Source organism: Aythya marila, assembly GCF_965140915.1.
Source record: "Aythya marila genome assembly, chromosome: 1".
NCBI classification, from domain to species: Eukaryota; Metazoa; Chordata; class Aves; order Anseriformes; family Anatidae; genus Aythya; species Aythya marila.
In genome coordinates this window covers 124,191,287-124,209,748 of record NC_139042.1, presented here as the reverse complement: position 1 = coordinate 124,209,748, position 18,462 = coordinate 124,191,287, and the positions used below count along the sequence as shown (strand labels likewise).

Genomic DNA, 18,462 nt, shown 5'->3' with positions numbered 1-18,462 from the left:
TGGGATTAAACTGGGAGCCAGGAACCTGATGCCTCAGAGGTACTACTCAAACAGGCTTGCTGTGGTGGGCTGCTTTGTTAACGCTGATGACAGAAGTGGGATCAAGAAGTGGTGGTAGCTGCAAATGAGGTGGTGTGTGCAGTGGAGGAAGTGACATGGACATCCAGGAGATAGTGATAGAAACTAAATGTGTGAGATGATTGGAAGAGTCTGGAAAAAGATGCTTTCAGTCAAGTGTAGATGCATAAAGCATGAGATTTCCTATGCAAAGCATTGAACTGCTTCTTCTATGTAAATTATGCTGAAGTTAAAATTCAATTTCCTCACCTTGAGGCTTGTTCAGTGCTTATTTCTTGGCTTGTATAAGTGTATCCTTTTGAATTTTATTGCTCTCTGACAGTGAAGTCAGAGACAAGGGTAAGTTAGTCAGCAGCAAGATAATGTTTGAATATCTTGTCACTAGTGCTAGAGGAGGTCAACATGTTTTTTTATTGTTACTTCGATTGTTGGGTAGCTAGACTGCATTGGCATTTTTGTATTTTCTCAGTGGCTATTTTGCAGATTGCTCATGAGATGTGCTTTGTGATTTCATAGTGTTGTTTTTCTAAGTAAAACCCCAAGGGATCACTAAATCATGTGTAATAGAGATAATTAAATAGTGCATTTCATAAACTGAAATCTTAGAGTTCAGTTCAAAAAAATGTTTCAACTCCTTTGCATGCTGTTTTTTTTTTTTTTGTTTTGTTTTTTTGTTTTTTTTTTTAAGAAGAGCATACGTAAGTGTTCCTAAAATTCTAAAGAATATTTAAAGGAAGATAGCTTGATGATCCTGCATGCAGACAATGTTGCATGCTAAAGAGGGGTCCAGAACACACTAAAATCTCTGCATGTAAACAGATCTTGGAGGGAGAAGGAAGAGCCCAGCTTTTAACAGTCAATACGTTTCTACCAGTTGCCTAAAGAAGGTTTGTGTACAGCCTCAAAACACAGGCCTGCTTTTACCTAATGTCTCACTTCCAACAATTAATAATTGCCAGTGCTTGAAAGATGGCATGTATGAAGAAAAAAATAAACCTCTCTTGTCCCGGCATGTATATATAAGAAAATCCTAAACCATAACCTTTTTTTTTTTTTTTTTTTAATTCTTAATTTGCAATGGAAAGTTATAAGAATATGTAAAGAGTCTGAGAGGAGGTAGTAGGTGGAAAGGGGGAGAGTGATAAGCAAGGGAATCCACATATTTCAAGATTAGAAATTATCACCGTTACTTAGCTGGACTGTCTCATCCTTTTCACCTTCACAAGCAGGCTGAAGAATTTCTCAATAAGATTTTGCATCACATGGTCTTTGTAAGCTGCCTGCTTTTGCTATTCAAGGCAAAATTACTGCGTTTCTTGGTAGGCTCTTCAGATTTTTGACTCTTAGAATATGGCAATTTAATTAACATTTAAAAAAAAAAACCACAACCTTCTCTTCTGTGAAGTTCCAATTTTTTACTTTTTTTTTTTTTTTGCATCAAGAATTGCCCACTCATGTCATTGGGCACAACACTGGCAATTGTCTGCTCCGCTTTGCCAGCTGATGTAGGAAACAGAAGTAGGAGCTTCCAGATGTGCAGAAGCACAGAAGACCAGAATATAGGAAAATACTGGTGTCTAATTTTTGTTGATCATAATGGTGTTAGTATCTTGGTATGTTCCGGTGATAATGAAGATGTGTTGTCTTATTTGAACTACTCAGTTGTTTTTCTCATTAGCTTTCCTGCATATAAAATGCAAACATTTATTTTAAAAAATAGAGCAAAAACTAAAGCTTTTGGGGAAATTATCTCGATGGCATATACTTCCTAGCTTTTGAAGATAACACATTCCTTATTTCATGTAATTCTCTATTCTAAATTTCCTCTAAGATTTGATTTTTTTTTTCCTTTGTATTCAGGTAATTCTGAATTGTTCTGCCCTGCAGAGCTTACTGCATTTGCTAAGCAGCCCTAAAGAATCTATCAAAAAGGAAGCCTGCTGGACAATATCTAATATAACAGCTGGAAACAGAGCCCAGATCCAGGTAACCTTTTCAGCTATGATTGGTAATCTTTGTCTTGCAGGCTAGAAAGAACATATCAGGTGGTACAACACAAACTATACAAATTATGTTGTGTATATGCAACACAAACTATTTTTTGCATTGTATATACACAATTATATGAATATATAATTATTTATAAGCAGAAGTATATTACAGATTTTGGGGATAATTAGAATATTTCAATGCCTCAGTCATCCCTCAGATGCAATTTAGAATTATTTAATTTCATAACCGTCCACAGATTATCGCCCCCTCCCCTCCCTCCCATAGTCATGCTAACGAATGACAAAAGTGGACTAAGTTCAAAAAAACCTTGCTTTAAATTATTTGCTTCATGCCTTTGACAATTATGGTATAGGAATCCTCAAACAGGAAACAAGGAAGCTACAGACTTTGAGAATCAAATAACTTTAGATGTTTCTTGATTTCACCACCAGATATGGACCAACTACATTATAAATACTTTTAGTCGTAATTATATATTTTTATAATTGCTAAAATTGGCAGTTGTGCTTAGCCAAATCAAAAACATGCTTTTTATTAAACTGAGCAGTAGTAGAGGATGTCTAACATGTTGCTGTGGGGTTTGTCCTTCCTGGCTGTACCAAATGTTGCAATCCTGTCATGTTAAGGGGTAGCACACACAAGCGAATGAAAGTCTCAGTCAGTCCCTTATGTCAATCTTTACAATAAGGCCTCCAAAAGACCACATATTTGTTCGGAATCTGGACTTAGGTTCAGCCATCAGGAGGAAGTCCTGGGACTTGTCTCCCAGTGAGAGATTGACCATCTCCTCTACAGTTTTTTTTTTTTTTTTTTCTTAGACTAGGAAATGAAGAAACTGTTCAACACGTTTTTGTCTTCCCTGGGTGTGAAGTTTTTAAGAACAGCCATGCTAAGAAATTTTTTGTTTGGCTTTCAAGGAGAACATCTTTCCTTATTTTTTTCCAGCATTGCCCAGGGAAGTAGTTGAGTCACCACTCCTGGAGGTCTTCAAGAAGGGTGTAGATGTAGAACTTAGTAGCATGGTTTCGTGGTGGACTTCTCAGTACTAGGTTAAAAGTTGGACTAGATGATCTTAGAGGTCTTTTCCAGCCTGAATGATTCTATGATTCTTTGAACTGATGGAAAAACAAGATTGTAGTGAAACCAGGCTGCATCTGATAAATGTACTAGGTTCCCATCAAGCTGGTTGAATGAAGGTTCCTTGCATAAGTCAAACTTAATTTTTCTGAAGTTCCATTTCTCAGTGCTCTTCTCCCTCACAGGATATAGAGAGTATTCTCAGGGATTGCAGAGGGTGTGTGGAAGTCCAATTGAAGGCATCTAGTCTTTGAGGAATAGAAAAGAATAGCAGAAATATTAGGCTTTGGAAGTATTTTTGTCACTGTGTAGTAACCAGGCAGAAAGCAATCCAAGTCCATATTACGTTGGCAGAAGTGACTGAGAGATATTTTTGTCATATCCTTTTCCTTAGAAGGCAGTCTAACACTTGTTATTCTTATATCTGATGGCTCTTGATTATTCATTCTGTATCATCAGAATTAGCATGAAGTGGTCAAGCTTCTTCACCAAAGGGATGGAATTCTTTTTGCAGAAATCTTGCAGGAGATTGTGAAAAAAGCTGCATTGTTTTCCCTGATGAAGCCCTGATACGTGCTTTGCAGGTGGTTTTTGCAGCAGTTTAGTTAAGCCTTCTACCTTACAAACAATATTCATCTGCTGAAGGGGCAACATAAAGTCATAACATCTTGAAGAGGTCTTCATCTACCTTTCAGAAAAAAATAGGAAATGAAGATGAGACTTTTCAGGAAGATAAGAGTCTGCTAAACTTTCTGTAATTAAGTGTGAATATTTATCTAACTTAAGAGGTACTCATCTTAGAAAATAAGTAGGCAAGAAAATACAACTTATGAGCTGAAAAGCTACGTCTTTTTCATTTGATGCAAGGACGTGACTAAGATGGAACTGAGAGCAAACAAACCTCTTAAAGCTGTGTTTACATTTCTCAGTCAAGATTTTACTCTTTCCACTGAAGATCATGTTTTTTTGTCAGATTCAGAAGGATTTGGTCACTTGATCTAATGTTGGGAGAGCTCCAAGAATTTCAATTCTAGCTTTGCTGTCGCTTGCATATTAGATCTGTGGACTAGGTGAATATATAAGATAAAGCACTGTATAAAATCAGCAACTGCATCCCTGTTTTTTCTTGTATCAGCAATTCTAATTGCTGTACAATTAGCAGTGCTGAGAAGGTAGTTACTACCACTTGTAATAAGGTAAAAATGTTTTTGCCTTTGCTTTTCTTGCAGTGAAGGATCTTTTGGCTGCCTTATCCATACTGTTACTACCTTAGAAAATATTGCTCATACTTCTTTCTATCTAGTAGGCTATTCTTGCTTTTCCCAGGAAGCTTAAGAGGCTCTGGGGAGCCTAAGAGTTTTAAGCCTAAGAGTTCTGTGGAACAGTCCAGCCCAGCACATTTATTTAATTTCGTATTTCCCAACTCTGTTAGAGGTCCTTTAAGATACAGAACCATGTAGGAGTGTTGCAAACTATGAAAAAGATGATCTTGAGAAAATCAGAAACAAAGTCATTCCATAAAGAAACAAGTATCTAAAATGGCAATAGAAAGTGAAGTTCGTTATTAGAGCATTTTTTCAAAACCTCAGGATCTTTGTTTTCGTATTCATGATCTACTGAAGATAAAATTGTGAAGAGTTCTAGAGGTAATTTGTTCTTGTACACCTAGAAGCTATTTCAATAATCCACTTGCTTTTGTGCCTTCTACGTAAGTATTCAATTTATCACATCATTCTGTTCAAGTGAAGGAGTTACTGTGCTAACAAGGACAGACACTATTCCTACACCTGATACGCACTGCTCAGACATCTAAAAGTAAAGGTGTAGGTGGAATCTTAACTATACCCTTCACAAACCTCTGAGTCTTCAGTTGCTGTCTCAACTTTATTTGAAAAAAAGTGATAATGTAATATTTCTTTTGTTAAAGTTAACAAAATTTGCCTAGTCTAGCTAAACAAATTTGTTAGGTGGTCTAGCTAAACAAAATTGCGTGTGTTCAGTAGTTTGTAAAGGTTTCAAAACGCCTCATCACCAGTTTAGGTGAGACCTCTTTCTACTGAGAACAGAATAGAATTGGCTTATGCCTTGGGAAAAGGAGGTGGGGAAGGCAAAGATGGGGAAATTAATGCTATTAGCCATTAATATTGCACCTTAAATTTTAGCTGGTGGTCCTTTACAAGTACAGAAGAACCCTTTTGCTTTGCAAAGAAAAATAGTTATTGTTGTCTGGGAAGAAGCTCTTTCTCGGTATTCTTGTGTCAGGAAGAAAATACAGAGTCTATCACATCACCAAAATGCATTTGGATTTAAAGGAATTCAGCTTTAAGTATAGCCTGCCTTTGGCTACGTCACAAGTGAAGTTGGAAGCCTGTTTTTCAATGAATGTTTGCATTCAATTCAAAAAAAAAAAAAAAAAAAAAATAAAAGAGAGAAGAAAATTCTCAAAAGTGAAAGTTGTAGTTCCTCATTCAAGAATCCCCTAGGACCGATTCAGAGCAATTGAGCTACTTCTGAACTCTAAGCACACACGTGCTATGTAGCGAAATACTGACTCTCCCAAGTGCATTACCAATACAATCTATATTGTCAGCTGTAAAACTGAGATTTAAAAAAACACACAGTGCTTCTTATCTGGAGCAGGTGTTAACTATCTGGGTAATTGGGACATTTTGCAAATCACATCCATCACGAGGCTTAGGTTTTTGGAACTGAAGAAAGAGGCTTGTTAGAGTGAAGTTGTGAAGTAAAGGATGCTTGAAAATGTTTGCAACCTGTTTGATTGGAGATCTTGAAGCTGCTGTTTCTTAGAAATTATTATTATCAATTGCAAGTGTAATTGCAGTGATTATCAGATGCTGCAAGTCGCATCACATATGTATAAAATGGTTCCAGAAAAGCTCCAATTCTTTAGAGTCTACTCTGACTACAGATTTTGTCATGTGAGATTCAAGGTGTAATAAAACCTCCTTTCAATTCTGGAGCGGATACGTCTGCTTTTCTCACAAACTTCCTTCTTTGAGCTATTCTTTCAGATAACTCCTACTCCATGCCAATCATTGTAAATGCTTGAGCTGAAAAATGCTTCAAAATAGTTTCTGAAGTTGGACTATGCTTTTGGTAAAGTTCTTCTTGAACATGGTCCTATGCTAAAATGTAGTTTAGAGAGTAGAAGCCTGTTTTGTTTTCACTAGCTGAGGGGACAAGGGATAATTCCCATCTATGAAGAATATCCAATTTACTAAGTGCATGGATGGACCTATTTCATCCATGTTGCATTTTTTACTCTGCAGAAATGAACTTTAAAGGTAACGTCACACATCGCAGTGAATTAAAATGTCAGTTCTTGAGAATTGCCCTTCATTACAGAAGGAATTCTAAATACTAGATGCAGCTCTGAACTAAGTCATTTATTTTCCTTCCTCCCCAGACCTTCCAAATTGCTCAGTAGTTCCTACTGCAGATTACAGACTGTAACCAGATCTATTCCAGTCTGTGCTGTATTAACTGGATTTTGACCGCGCACAATCTTTAGCCAGAAATCAAGTTAAAAAAAAAATCACTCCATGGTAATGTATTTCCTAAAAGTTAAATATCTGCTTTGCATAGTAAGTACATTATTACAAGTTACAAGCTGATCTAATGAGTGGGTTGTTGCTCCAGAGCCATCAGGATGTTTGAATACCATGGAAGTTCTGGGTAGTGCTCAAACCATAATCTAAGCATTGCTTCAGCGCTCCAAGAAGAAAATGAAATATTTCAATAAATCTAATGCATATTTACCCAACCAATATTAACAGACAGAGCTATATTTAGTGTTGTTTAAGATTGCATTGGGTTACGCTTCCTCCATCCACCCACTCAGAAGTATAGAAATATAAAGTTAGAGGGAAGGACTTCTATATTCATTTCCACTTTCATACTGCCTATAATGTTGTTAGCACACTCCAAAGGCTTTCACTGCCATTTCTAAAAGATAAGACAGGAGCCTATCACTGTTAGATTCGCACTCAAACACAATCAAGTAAACTCTTCCTACTGGTAAGCAATGTAAGTTAACATGCATGAAATGTGTGCTGAACTTTGTTTGTATCTAATGTTTAAAACACAGGAGTGTTTTTTTTGTTTTTCCCCCACCAAATGTGGAAGTGAAAGCCTTTCAGAGTGTGTTATCAACAGTGTTTAGGCAATGGAAAAGTGATGGAATACAGCAGTCTTTCCCCTCTTTATTTCTGTGCTTTTAAGGTTTGGGATGGATGTGTATATCCTGATGCAGTCATGATTGTCACTAAGTATAGTTTTTGTTTGTTAATTTCCTAGTTTGTATACAGCTTTGCTGTACTTCAGTGGATAGCTTCCCCAGTCAGGGAGAAGGGGAACTACATCTTCCTGGGAATCAGAAGGAGAACTGCACAACTGAAGCTAAATCCTGACTGTCGACCCTTCTGAAGGGTATGAAAGGCTATCAGATGCCTCAGAAAACGCAACCTGTTGAAAAGCTATGAAAGGCAGTACACCAGATACAATCTTCCATATCTGACAGTGAAGACATCATAGGAGTTCTCTCCTGTTGACAGGTTAAGAAACTTATCGCTTCTTTTCTGATATACCTTAAATTCTCACAAGAACATCTGGAAACCTGAATACGGCTACATGTGGTAGCAACAGGATCTGTGCCGTTCATTTCTTCTTTAGGGTTTCCTATCCTTGATGAAATGTGCTATAAGCAAGTGTAGCAAATGCTACATTGCCTATCAGTTCTAGAAACTCTAGAATGAAATGCATTTTTACAAACTGGGTAAAGATACAAGCTGAGAATTGTCAGGTCTTCTCCAAAAAGGCCAGAGTAAGGCTGAGGACGTGGGAAAAGAATACCACAGTTCACATGCAGAGTTGCAGTTTACACAGGCAAACTATCAAATTATTTAAGTATAAAATGTGTTTGGTTCATGCCTTAGTTTGCACAGATGGTCTCAAATCCTCATATGCTGTTTGTGGTGGCAGGGCTTTAAAAAGCCTCTCAAATAGGAGCAAAGTATGGTGTTGCTGTAAATGTCACGTTTCTTTGTCTGTGGACCAGCAAAAGTCAGACGAGTGATTTTGAGGTTTAAGTTTGTGTTTAAGTAAAACTGTTGTTAGGCTTCCACATGTGGTGCATCCGTACATCACACCATATTGAGGGTAGCACAGCTAGGATACCTTTGATTTTTTTTTCTGTCCGAAAACCTCATCAGTACATATTACTATATTTTTTGGAGGGCAGACCCTAAAATCTGGAGACAGCTTAACACAGTGCTGTTCATTATAGTGCAGGTTCTTCCTGAGAGCAATAGCAACCTGTGTAAACTAGTATAAAGTTTACTTTATACACAGCTTGGAGTATATGGATTTAGTGTCAGTGTCAACAACGTAAGCCCATTAGAAATGAGATCTGAAGTGCTTCCTTCTTGACTCATATGGCAGCAGGTTTGTACTCATATGCCATCATCTGAAGTGGCTTTGCCTTACAAATATTTGCTAGGTCATTTAGAAAGCAGTTGTAAATTGAATCTGTAAACAGCATAACTGGATCACAAGTTACAGAGAAACCCCTGTGAACTAAAATTCCCAGCCTGGAGGAGGAGAATGTAGTAGTAGGAATACTCACAGCTTCCAGATAAGGTGGTGACTGTAATCTTGAGTTGCTAAAGGTAATAAGAGAGCTTGCAGGAGCAGAACACAATCACAGTGTAAGACTTTGTTGCTATCACAGGCATGTGGTGATTCATGTGTAGACACTTGTACACTATATGTGTGTTTTTGCATACCATAAGTGATTTATTTGTGGGAACCCAAAGAAGAGGAGCAAATTAATTTGGTATTGGCCAGTTCATGTACTAATTTAATACACTGCTGCTGAAGAGCTGCTCCCTAACCATGACTATATTGTAGTTAGATTCAGCATGCATGGTGATGTAATAAAATTCTGAACATTCGTTTTCATCTGTCTCAGCTCTTTAAAATCAAATATTATGAAGTGAATAAGCTTGATTAAAAGAAATAAAAAGGATGAAGTGCTTCGAAGAGACAGACAACCCTCTTGGAGCGTCAGAGCTGCAGGAATGCCATCTGTTTTAAAACAAACAAAAAAAAATACTTCAAAAGCGAGGGCCAGATTTGCTAAAGGACTGGGTATTACAATTCAATTTCAAATTAAATTTGAAAATTCAGTTTTTGATTCAAATTCAGTTTGATTTTCAGAAAGACTCAATGATAAGTCAAAACAGAGTTCAGTTCCAACAAACATGAAGGGATGCAATTGGGCATAAATTTTGGTGTTAGTTTCATTTTTAAAAGGATGGGCTCTGCATTAGCTCTTGGGCATAAAACCAATTTATAACATTTTTGAAAATGCTACTACAGTGCCCAGTAGCAGCCTAAAATCCACATAAATATTTAAAATCTTAAGGAAAGGGATAAATAGAACAAGCAAACAAAAAGTTATTCTGGTTCTGGTATAGATCTTCAGTGTTGCCCTGAACATACATCAGTTTTTAGAGGACATGATGGGAAATGAAACTGGTGGTAAGGAGAACCATAAAATGTCAACTTGATTTTATATGAGGTGCAACTGTATAGATTAAGGGACAGGTAGAGAAACAGAGAATGCTGTAGAAACATGAACAGCATCTGAGAAGATGAATTTTTCTTTGAAGAAAGAAGAAGAAGAGGAAGAATTATTCTTCGCTTTTGAGCAAGATCATCAAAGGCAGAGACAGCACAGTAATAAGTAGGTGCTGCACAAATGAGCACATATCTTTCCCTACAGGTGTAGTCAAACTAAAACTCGCTGCTGTAACTGAATTTAAAAACTTGAAATACACCAAGAGTTCACATTTTCATGTGCATCTGCTTTTGATTGCTGTCGGAGCAGGATGTTAAAATATTTTTTTTACATGTGATTGTAACAGTGATTTGGATTGAAAAATCTATGTGAACTGCTAAAAATGACATGGTTCTTGGAGTGTTTCTTTAAAATTGTTACCCTGTTAGCCTGCTGTCATCAGACTCCTTTAAAAATTTCAGTCACCTTTAGAAGGCATAGATAAAATAAATTACCGTACATCGGCTGCTCAGAAAGAATGTTTTAATAACTTTTACATTATAGCTAGTATGAGACATTTGCCCACATGAATGGCCAAGGCACCTCTAATTTTTCAGGGAATAGCAGAACACTCGAACAGCTGGCAGAGCGAGATGTTCGTATGTCAGTCTTTAGTTTACACCATGAAATTTTTTCATCTTTTACTTTTATCATTTTTTTAAAAGTTATTAAACTGAAATCCCTTAACAGTGTTCATTTTATTTGAAAGATATAATCTTGAACATTCTTTATATTCACCACATTACTTGAGTTTTCAGCACATTTACAAGTCAGATGCCCATACTGTGGTAATAAGGTTAAAAAAAAATAAAATCATTCAAATCAATATTTAAATCATCACTTTTAGGATCTCACCTTACCACAGTCCTTTAGGGTGTTGCTCTGCCTCAAGTTTGCTTTTCTTCAAGGGGAAAAACAAAACAAAACACAGCAGCAATCTGTTTCAGTGGCTTACTATTTTATTGTGCAAGTAAATTTAATTGAAAGGAACACATGACTTATTTCTATAGTAATTATTCTAACGTAAGATGTCAGAGCTAGGAGTCCATGTGTAGTCTAGTTTGATTTCAAGAATAATCACTAAGAAAGGCTGTAAACATGGAGTTTAAAATAAAAAGTGCTGCTAGCACTTTTTCTTCAACGTTTTATTGTTCTCTTTATTATGTTTTATTGTTTTCTCCCCACTGGAGCTTAACTGAACTTGCAAAGTTCAGTGAAGATATTAAGTTCAAAGTAAGCTATTTTCTGATCTAGTTAATGTTTATTTTACAAATACAAGGCCTGTGATTTTCAACTGTCAATAGACTGCTAGTTGAAAAACCGTGCTGTACTATAGAGGGGTAGTTAAATGCGTTTAACTGGGACTCGTTCAGGAGTGAGGTGGTGACAGCACTTAACGCATGTCAAGCAGTGGGAAAGTTAAAAGTCTAATGATAGCTGGTCTTCTCTCAAGCCAGTCTCCTTGCATGAAGTACCTTACCAAAGGCTGTAGTAATCGTTGTGGTCTTTTAGCATGTTCTTGGGTAAGGATGGCTGAATTTGTGGTACAGCAGGGAAGTGAACAAGGTGCCTGTAATCATTTATGCAATAGCTTAGAAATTTGATCATTCACCCAAGACTTCTGGATTCATTTCCTTCTGAAAAAGTTCAAAGGCATGTTTTGCCACTCTGAGGAGAGTGCTTTTATCCACCAGGCTTTTCATTGAAAAGATCAAAATTTTTAAGCCTGGAGGAAAAGAATTAAGATCTTCTGTGATTCTTCCCACTTGTTACTGTCCCATTGCTAGTACCCCTTGTTCTTGAATTCTCCCTACTATTCACCTCCTACAGGTCTAAATTGAAATATTTTAAGGTATATTTTTCTTTTAGTGATCAAAGTTAAAATACTTGCGGTCTGATGGCTAAGATGTGCTGATTTAGTTGGGTGCTACTGTGTAACTTTCTCTGATTACTAAAGAAGCTTGTTCTGAGAAGATGCTTTATAAGTAAATAATCCTCTTGTAAAAATTCTCATTTGGGAAGAGGGACTTAAGAGGTGATACTTTTCAAAAAGTGCAGCAAAGACAAGGGGTTTCTTAAAATATTATTGTACCAATCTTTGCAGTTGTACATGTGTTCCTTCAAAATATCACAGAATCACAGAATTTCTAGGTTGGAAGAGACCTCAAGATCATCGAGTCCAACCTCTGACCTAACGCTAGCAGTCCCCACTAAACCATTTCCCTAAGCTCTACGTCTAAACGTCTTTTGAAGACTTCCAGGGATGGTGACTCCACCACTTCCCTGGGCAGCCTGTTCCAGTGCCTCACAACCCTTTCAGTGAAGAAGTTCTTCCTAACATCTAACCTAAAACTCCCCTGGCTCAACTTTAGCCCATTCCCCCTCGTCCTGTCACCAGGCACGTGGGAGAACAGACCAACCCCCACCTCGCTACAGCCTCCCTTGAGGTACCTATAGAGAGCCTATATGTTGCCCTAGACTCCAGAAAAGTTGCATTATGATCAGTGAAGCCAAGAGACATACCTGAGAGTTATTGAACCCCAGTGTTGGGTTTCTTATATTCCACTATTGCTATTTATTTAAGTTGCTCTCCTTTGGGAGGGTGAAGTTTGGCTATGGTGCCCTGTACCTCTAAGCGATGCAGAAAATTATAAAAGGATTCATGTTGAATCTTGTCACTCTTAGTGAATGTTTCCCCTCAATCTAATGCAAATATGAAACCTCTCAATGCTAGAAAGCAGAAAAATGTAAGAAAAGGTTTTTTCTTTTCCAATTCCTGTTGAGTTTTATTTTGTGATAGCTTTTAAATTCGTACACTCTTTTTAGTTGAGGGCCACAAATTGCCTTTATGGAATTGCAGATTCTGTGGTAAAAGAGGCTGTTGATAAAACTAATGCACAGTATGGATTTACGAATTCATGCAGCTTGGCTGCCCAGATAAACAGGAAGGATAAAAGAAATGTCAACAGGTTGTTTTTTTTTTCACTGGGTAATTGTCCAGCCAGTGAATTGCCTGTAACTTTATGCTGGATGTGGTCTGTTTCTGTCTGTAGAGCTCCTTGCAAAGGATTTATTTGTCTGAGTTTGCTGTTACCAGTTCAGTGATAATGTCCTTATTAAATGGTTGATTTAAAAACGCAACCCTAGGCTCTTGTTTCTTTCAGTTACCCTTATGAAAGAAAGTGTTTCAGATCTTTGTGGTAGGTGTGTAACTGAACCAGTTTTATTTTTTTATTGCAAAAGGTTCTTTCCAGGGGCTGTTACTAGAAACTTTGTGCTGCTGATTAAGTACTCATTTGACTTGTATCTATTTGATGGGCTATGCAGTTAACCATATTACTGAACCATCTGTTGCTTTATCTTTTCACCAGGAAAGAACATATTATTTTGGGGAGTTCTTAGTTCTTGCAGTACGTTCTTTCTTTTCTCTGTTGCCTAATCTTGCCAAAATACAGTATTTGATGAACAGGTTTATGAACTTTTTTTTCCCCGTTTAGGGGGAAAGATCTTAGTAGTTCATTACCCGGAAAATAAGGGAAATACGGCATTCTCCTGCTGTCAAGGTATAATTAAGTTGCATGTTAGATATAGTGATAGTTCAGTTTGAACATGTTATGAATTACTTTGGGATAAACACTAACTGGTGATAATTAGGGTTTTGAATGTAAAGCTGTAAACTGATTTTTGCCTGTTGAGAAGTAATATTTCATTGTTTAATGTGTGGTGTTGAGCATAGGCATTAAATGGCTCAGGACAAGGAATTTATTTCTAATTTTTATTATAACCTTGACATGTCATTTCTCTTTTGCAGACAGTCATCGATGCCCATATCTTTCCAGCTCTAATAAATATTTTGCAAACAGCTGAATTTCGGACGAGGAAGGAAGCTGCATGGGCAATCACAAATGCAACATCTGGAGGCTCTGCTGAACAGATCAAGTATGAAATAGTACAAATGTTTCAATGAAATTGAGTGAATTAGTGTTTTTGCAAGAAACCAAGCTAGTAACATAGAAACTCAAAAATGTTTCTGTAAAGAGTTGGTACAGTTTTGACAGTCTGTATGTAAAATTCTGTATGCTTACAGAGTTTGTCTCCAGAGAGATGACATCTTTAGATTGAGTTGTGAATGAGCCATTCATTCCTGTATGGAGAAATCAAGAAGAATTTCAGCTGTAATACTTGCTTCATTAATTGAACCATTCCTCTTATGTGGAAAAAATAAACTTTTAAACTTTTTCACAGTGGTTGTTACAGAGTGTAACAAAATGCAACCTGGAGAGGCATGGCTGAAAGATGTACTCCCAAGCCCCTGAGACAAGGGCTTCATGTTCATTGTTCTTTCTGTTTAACTTATACTAGTATATTATGCTTATATATAACTCTATACAAAGTTAATACTTTAAATTATAATTTAATATAGTTAAGCCTGGTAACATACATTATAAACGTATAAATAAAAGTTACAAAATCAGATGATTATTTCATATCTTTTTACACATAGAGATGTGTAGACAGATAATGTATTTTAAAGATATTTTCAGTCTTTCATCAGAATTGACTGGATATGTATAGATGTCTGTAATTTTTCCAGTTTCTGCAATCAAGTTGATATTTCGTTTGTTTTGGTTCTTTGTACTTCACACTAAATGCTTAAATGGCTATATTGGTTTTAACTTTACAAACAATTAACTGTTGTATATGTGGTGTTTTTCAGGTATTTAGTAGAATTGGGATGCATCAAACCACTCTGTGACCTCCTTACAGTAATGGACTCAAAGATTGTGCAAGTAGCACTGAATGGGCTGGAGAACATCCTGAGGCTTGGAGAGCAGGAATCCAAATGCAGTGGCACTGGCATTAATCCTTACTGCGCTCTTATTGAGGAAGCATATGGTATGAGCAAAACATCTGTGGATGGCAGGGATTAAAGCAGTGATCATGGATCCGTTAGAGTTTCAGTAGACCAGATTGTATTAATTTCCTTACCACTTTTACCTGAAAATTAACTGTTCTTAGACAAATCGTTTACCAATGTGCTTCAGTTTTCACATTACCTTTGTCTTTATGTAGTTGGAGATAGTGTGTGAATATTTTATTTCTTTCTTTTGCACATGGCGGAAACCTCCTGGATGTCATTCAGCCCTAGTATCTTTTCTCTGCAGCAGATAAAAGTTCAGGAGCTCTGCTCTGTTTCTCAGGTTTCAGGCCTTTCCTTTCCCTTTCTGCTGCCCTGCAGAATTCTGCCAGCAGCAGCAAATTCTTGTTTTGGCTTTCTTTTGCTGTAGTTATGGCATGCACTGCCATCATTTAGTCCTGGTTCTGAGGTATGTCTACTCCTAAGGTTAGTTTCCTTGTTAACAGGCCTGGGGTCTTCTCAATTCAGTCTGGCCGTTTTCTGTCCAATGTGGTATCTCTCTCTTCACCTCATCAGCTTTTCTCAGCAGAATTAAGTATCATTGAGAAAAGCATAATCTTATGTCAGAAAGGGTAAAACTATCTAGCAGTCTGTCTAGAAGTCTGAAGGTGGAGAGCCTTTAAATTGCTCACCGTTTAACACTCTTGCCTTGCTGTGGGATTTTTCCCTAATGTATTGTTCAGGCAGTGACAGCTCCTCTCTTCTGTATAGCTCTTTTATTTTTTTTTTTTTAAGCACAGAGGACACAGCAAGTATGCTTGCTCTCCACTTTATGAATCTTGATCCTCTATCCTCTTTGCATACTGCTCTGATGGGACATTTTGTCTCTAAACTCACAGCTGCCCTTAAACTTTCAAAAATACTGAAATGACACACAATTCATATTTAATCTATATGGTTGTGGTGGTTTTACCCAGTTGGGCAGCTGAACTCCACCACAACTGCTTTCTCACTCCCACCCCTCAAAGGGAAAGGGGGAGAAAACAGAATGGAAAGGGCTCGATGGTTGAAATAAGGACAGGTTGATTGCTGAACATTTATCATCATGGGCAAAACAGACTCAGAATAAGGTGATTTATATAATTTATTGTCTATTACTAACAAACTAGAACAGTGAGAAACTGAAAACAGAATTTAACAAAAAGGTAGTGTGGACTATGGATGATGAGGTACAGGGCTTTGGCTTGATGAGCATACTCATTATATGCAACCAATGTCTTAATATTGCCTTAGTTTCTCTACTTTGTCATGTTTGTTTCTCTGTGATCTGCATTTATCCTACCCTTTCCCTGTCATTGGCTTTTTCCCTAAGCATATGTTAAGTCCTACATAATTCCAGAATTCTGTTCAAATCCAATTCTCTTCCCTCAACCTTAGCATAAGTCTTTTATCTCGGTATGCAATGTAGCTTGCATAGCGTTCCGGTGAGAATTATTCTTTGGATTGGCTAAGTAGGTTTTGTATCAGTTGTAATGTATTAATTGTTCATTGCCTTAAAAGTAGTAGTATCAGATGGAATTGTTTGTCTGGGTCTTTTTTTTTTTATTTAATATGAGTAGCCCTTAGTGAGATATCCTTAAATACTCTGAGGTTCAAGAGGATTTGTCTTGAGTAGTCCTGTAGAGGTAAAGTTGAAGGCAGTCATCTTAGACATTTGTTAACGTAGTTGACTTGTTATGCTTGTTTCCGTGCTGCCCAGCACTGAAGCTTTAAGAAAAAATAAAAATGGGTTGTCAAGAGCAGTATAGGAGAGGATAGTAGCATGGAATATTGTTTCTTGATTAATATGTCACTTCCAGGAAAGAGCTGCATCAAAATAAGATTTTTTTTGGTGTCTGGTTCTAGTTTGTTTGTTTGATTTTCCATGAAAAGTAAGTGGGTATTCTAATTTGGAGATGTTTTAGGTTCTCGAATGAGGTGTGGCAGTTCCTAGCATAAAGGTTTCATTTATGGTTTGGGAAGCCTTGATTAGTGGCTGCTGCATTCAGAGAATTGGGACAGCACTGCTGCTTCTTGAGTGACTGTGGGGCCTCATATATTTCCAAGTGTTTTATGAATTGTATTCTGTCAGCACTTGCCCATGACTCCTACGACTTCACAGAATCACAGAATGGCCGTGGTTGGAAGGGACCTCTGAAGGTCATCTTGTCCAGCCAATTGCCCAGGACCATGTCCAGGCAGCTTTTGAGTATTTACAGCATAGGGATTCCACAGCCTCTTTGGGCAACCTGTGCGGGTGCTCAGTCACTCTCACAGTAAAAAAAAAAAAAAAAAAAGTTTTCCTGGTGTTCACACAGAACCTTCTGTGTTTCAGTTTATGTCCATTACCTCTTCTCCTGTCACTAGGTATTGCTGAAAAGGGCCTGGCTTACTCTTCACAGAATCACAGAATTGTAGGGGTTGGAAGGGACCTCGAAAGACCATCGGGTCCATTCCCCTGCCAAAGCAAGTTCCTTAGAGCAGGCTGCCCAGGTGGATGTCCAGATGGGCCTTGAATATCTCCAGAGAAGGAGACTCCACAACTTCCCTGGGCAGCCTGTTGCAGTGCTCCGTCACCCTCACCATGAAGAAGTTCTTTCAGATGCTGGTGCCGAACTTCCTGTGCTCCATCTTGTGGCCATTACCCCTTGTCCTGCCCCCACAAACTACTGAAAAGAGGTTGGCCACATCCCTCTGTCTCCCATCTCCTTTCAGATATGTACATATCTTAATAAGATGCTGGCCCCACCTGCTCCTGAGCCTTCTCTTCTATGGGCTAAGCAGTCCCACCTGTCTCAACTTCTCCTTATGGGATAGATGCTCCCTTCCTTTATTCATTTTTGTGTCCCTTTGTCTTCTGTCACGAGTTGCTGTGAGATCAGTAATTCTCTTCACAGTACCATGATCTTAACTTGGGATAGCCTCTGATATGTATCCTATTTAACAAAAGCCACAGGTATAAACAGAACTTTTTATCAGTGTTGCAGAAACATCAGTACAGTGCCAGATAATTGTTTCCTCTAGTATCCATACACAGTAAAAGGAGTTGAACAAGAAAACCTCTACAGTACCCTATGTACTAAAGATTTACTAGGGTGGCTACAACTTGGATTTCATTATAGCCTCATTCCTACATACCAAGGATAGTTCTGTTTGCTGTATTTTCTGACTATGAGGCTTGAGTTTGCTGACATGCTTAATGTGATTGTACAAGTTTAACTGCATTGTATACACCCATGATATGTAGTAGGTAGTGGAGTCTCCATTGTTGGAGATTTTGAAGACATGACTAGACAAAGGCACAGCTAACTTAATCTGCTATTGCTAGTAGTGCTGCTCCGAGCTGCAAGTTGGACTAGATGATTACCAAAAATGACTTCTAACGTGCAGTTAAGTGACTGTATGGTCATGGTCCTTGTAAACAAAAGTGCTAAGAACACACTTTCAGGAAACATGGTTCTAAAACTCTATTCAGGAAAAGTCTTGAGGCCTATTTTTTCACACATTCATTGATTTATTAGATTTTTGGAGTGGGAGGGGAGAGGCAGACAAATTATGGAACATTGTGCATTTGCAAAGGAATTCTGTAGTTCAACCTGATTTTCCTTGGCTGTGGAGAGTGTGAGTGTTGTAAAGGTCTCCATAGTGGGATCTTTCTTTTCTGAAGGTGGGAGAGAATTGCCATGGAATGTGATGTTCACAACAGATTGAAATTGATCATGGCCATAATGCTTTTGCCAAGCTGTAACTTTTATGT

The 18,462-nt window shown here is 37.6% G+C and overlaps 1 protein-coding gene across 2 annotated transcripts in view; it reads left to right on the top strand.

Annotated features, from left to right (window-relative positions):
• KPNA1 (karyopherin subunit alpha 1) overlaps window positions 1-18,462 on the top strand; it is a 53,406-nt gene that overhangs the window by 31,547 nt on the left and 3,397 nt on the right. For both annotated transcript variants that reach the window (XM_082774195.1, XM_082774196.1), the window contains exons 11-13: window positions 1,939-2,064; window positions 13,620-13,747; window positions 14,526-14,704. In XM_082774195.1, coding sequence (XP_082630321.1) covers window positions 1,939-2,064; window positions 13,620-13,747; window positions 14,526-14,704 — 433 coding nt within the window. The remainder of the gene's footprint in view (window positions 1-1,938; window positions 2,065-13,619; window positions 13,748-14,525; window positions 14,705-18,462) is intronic.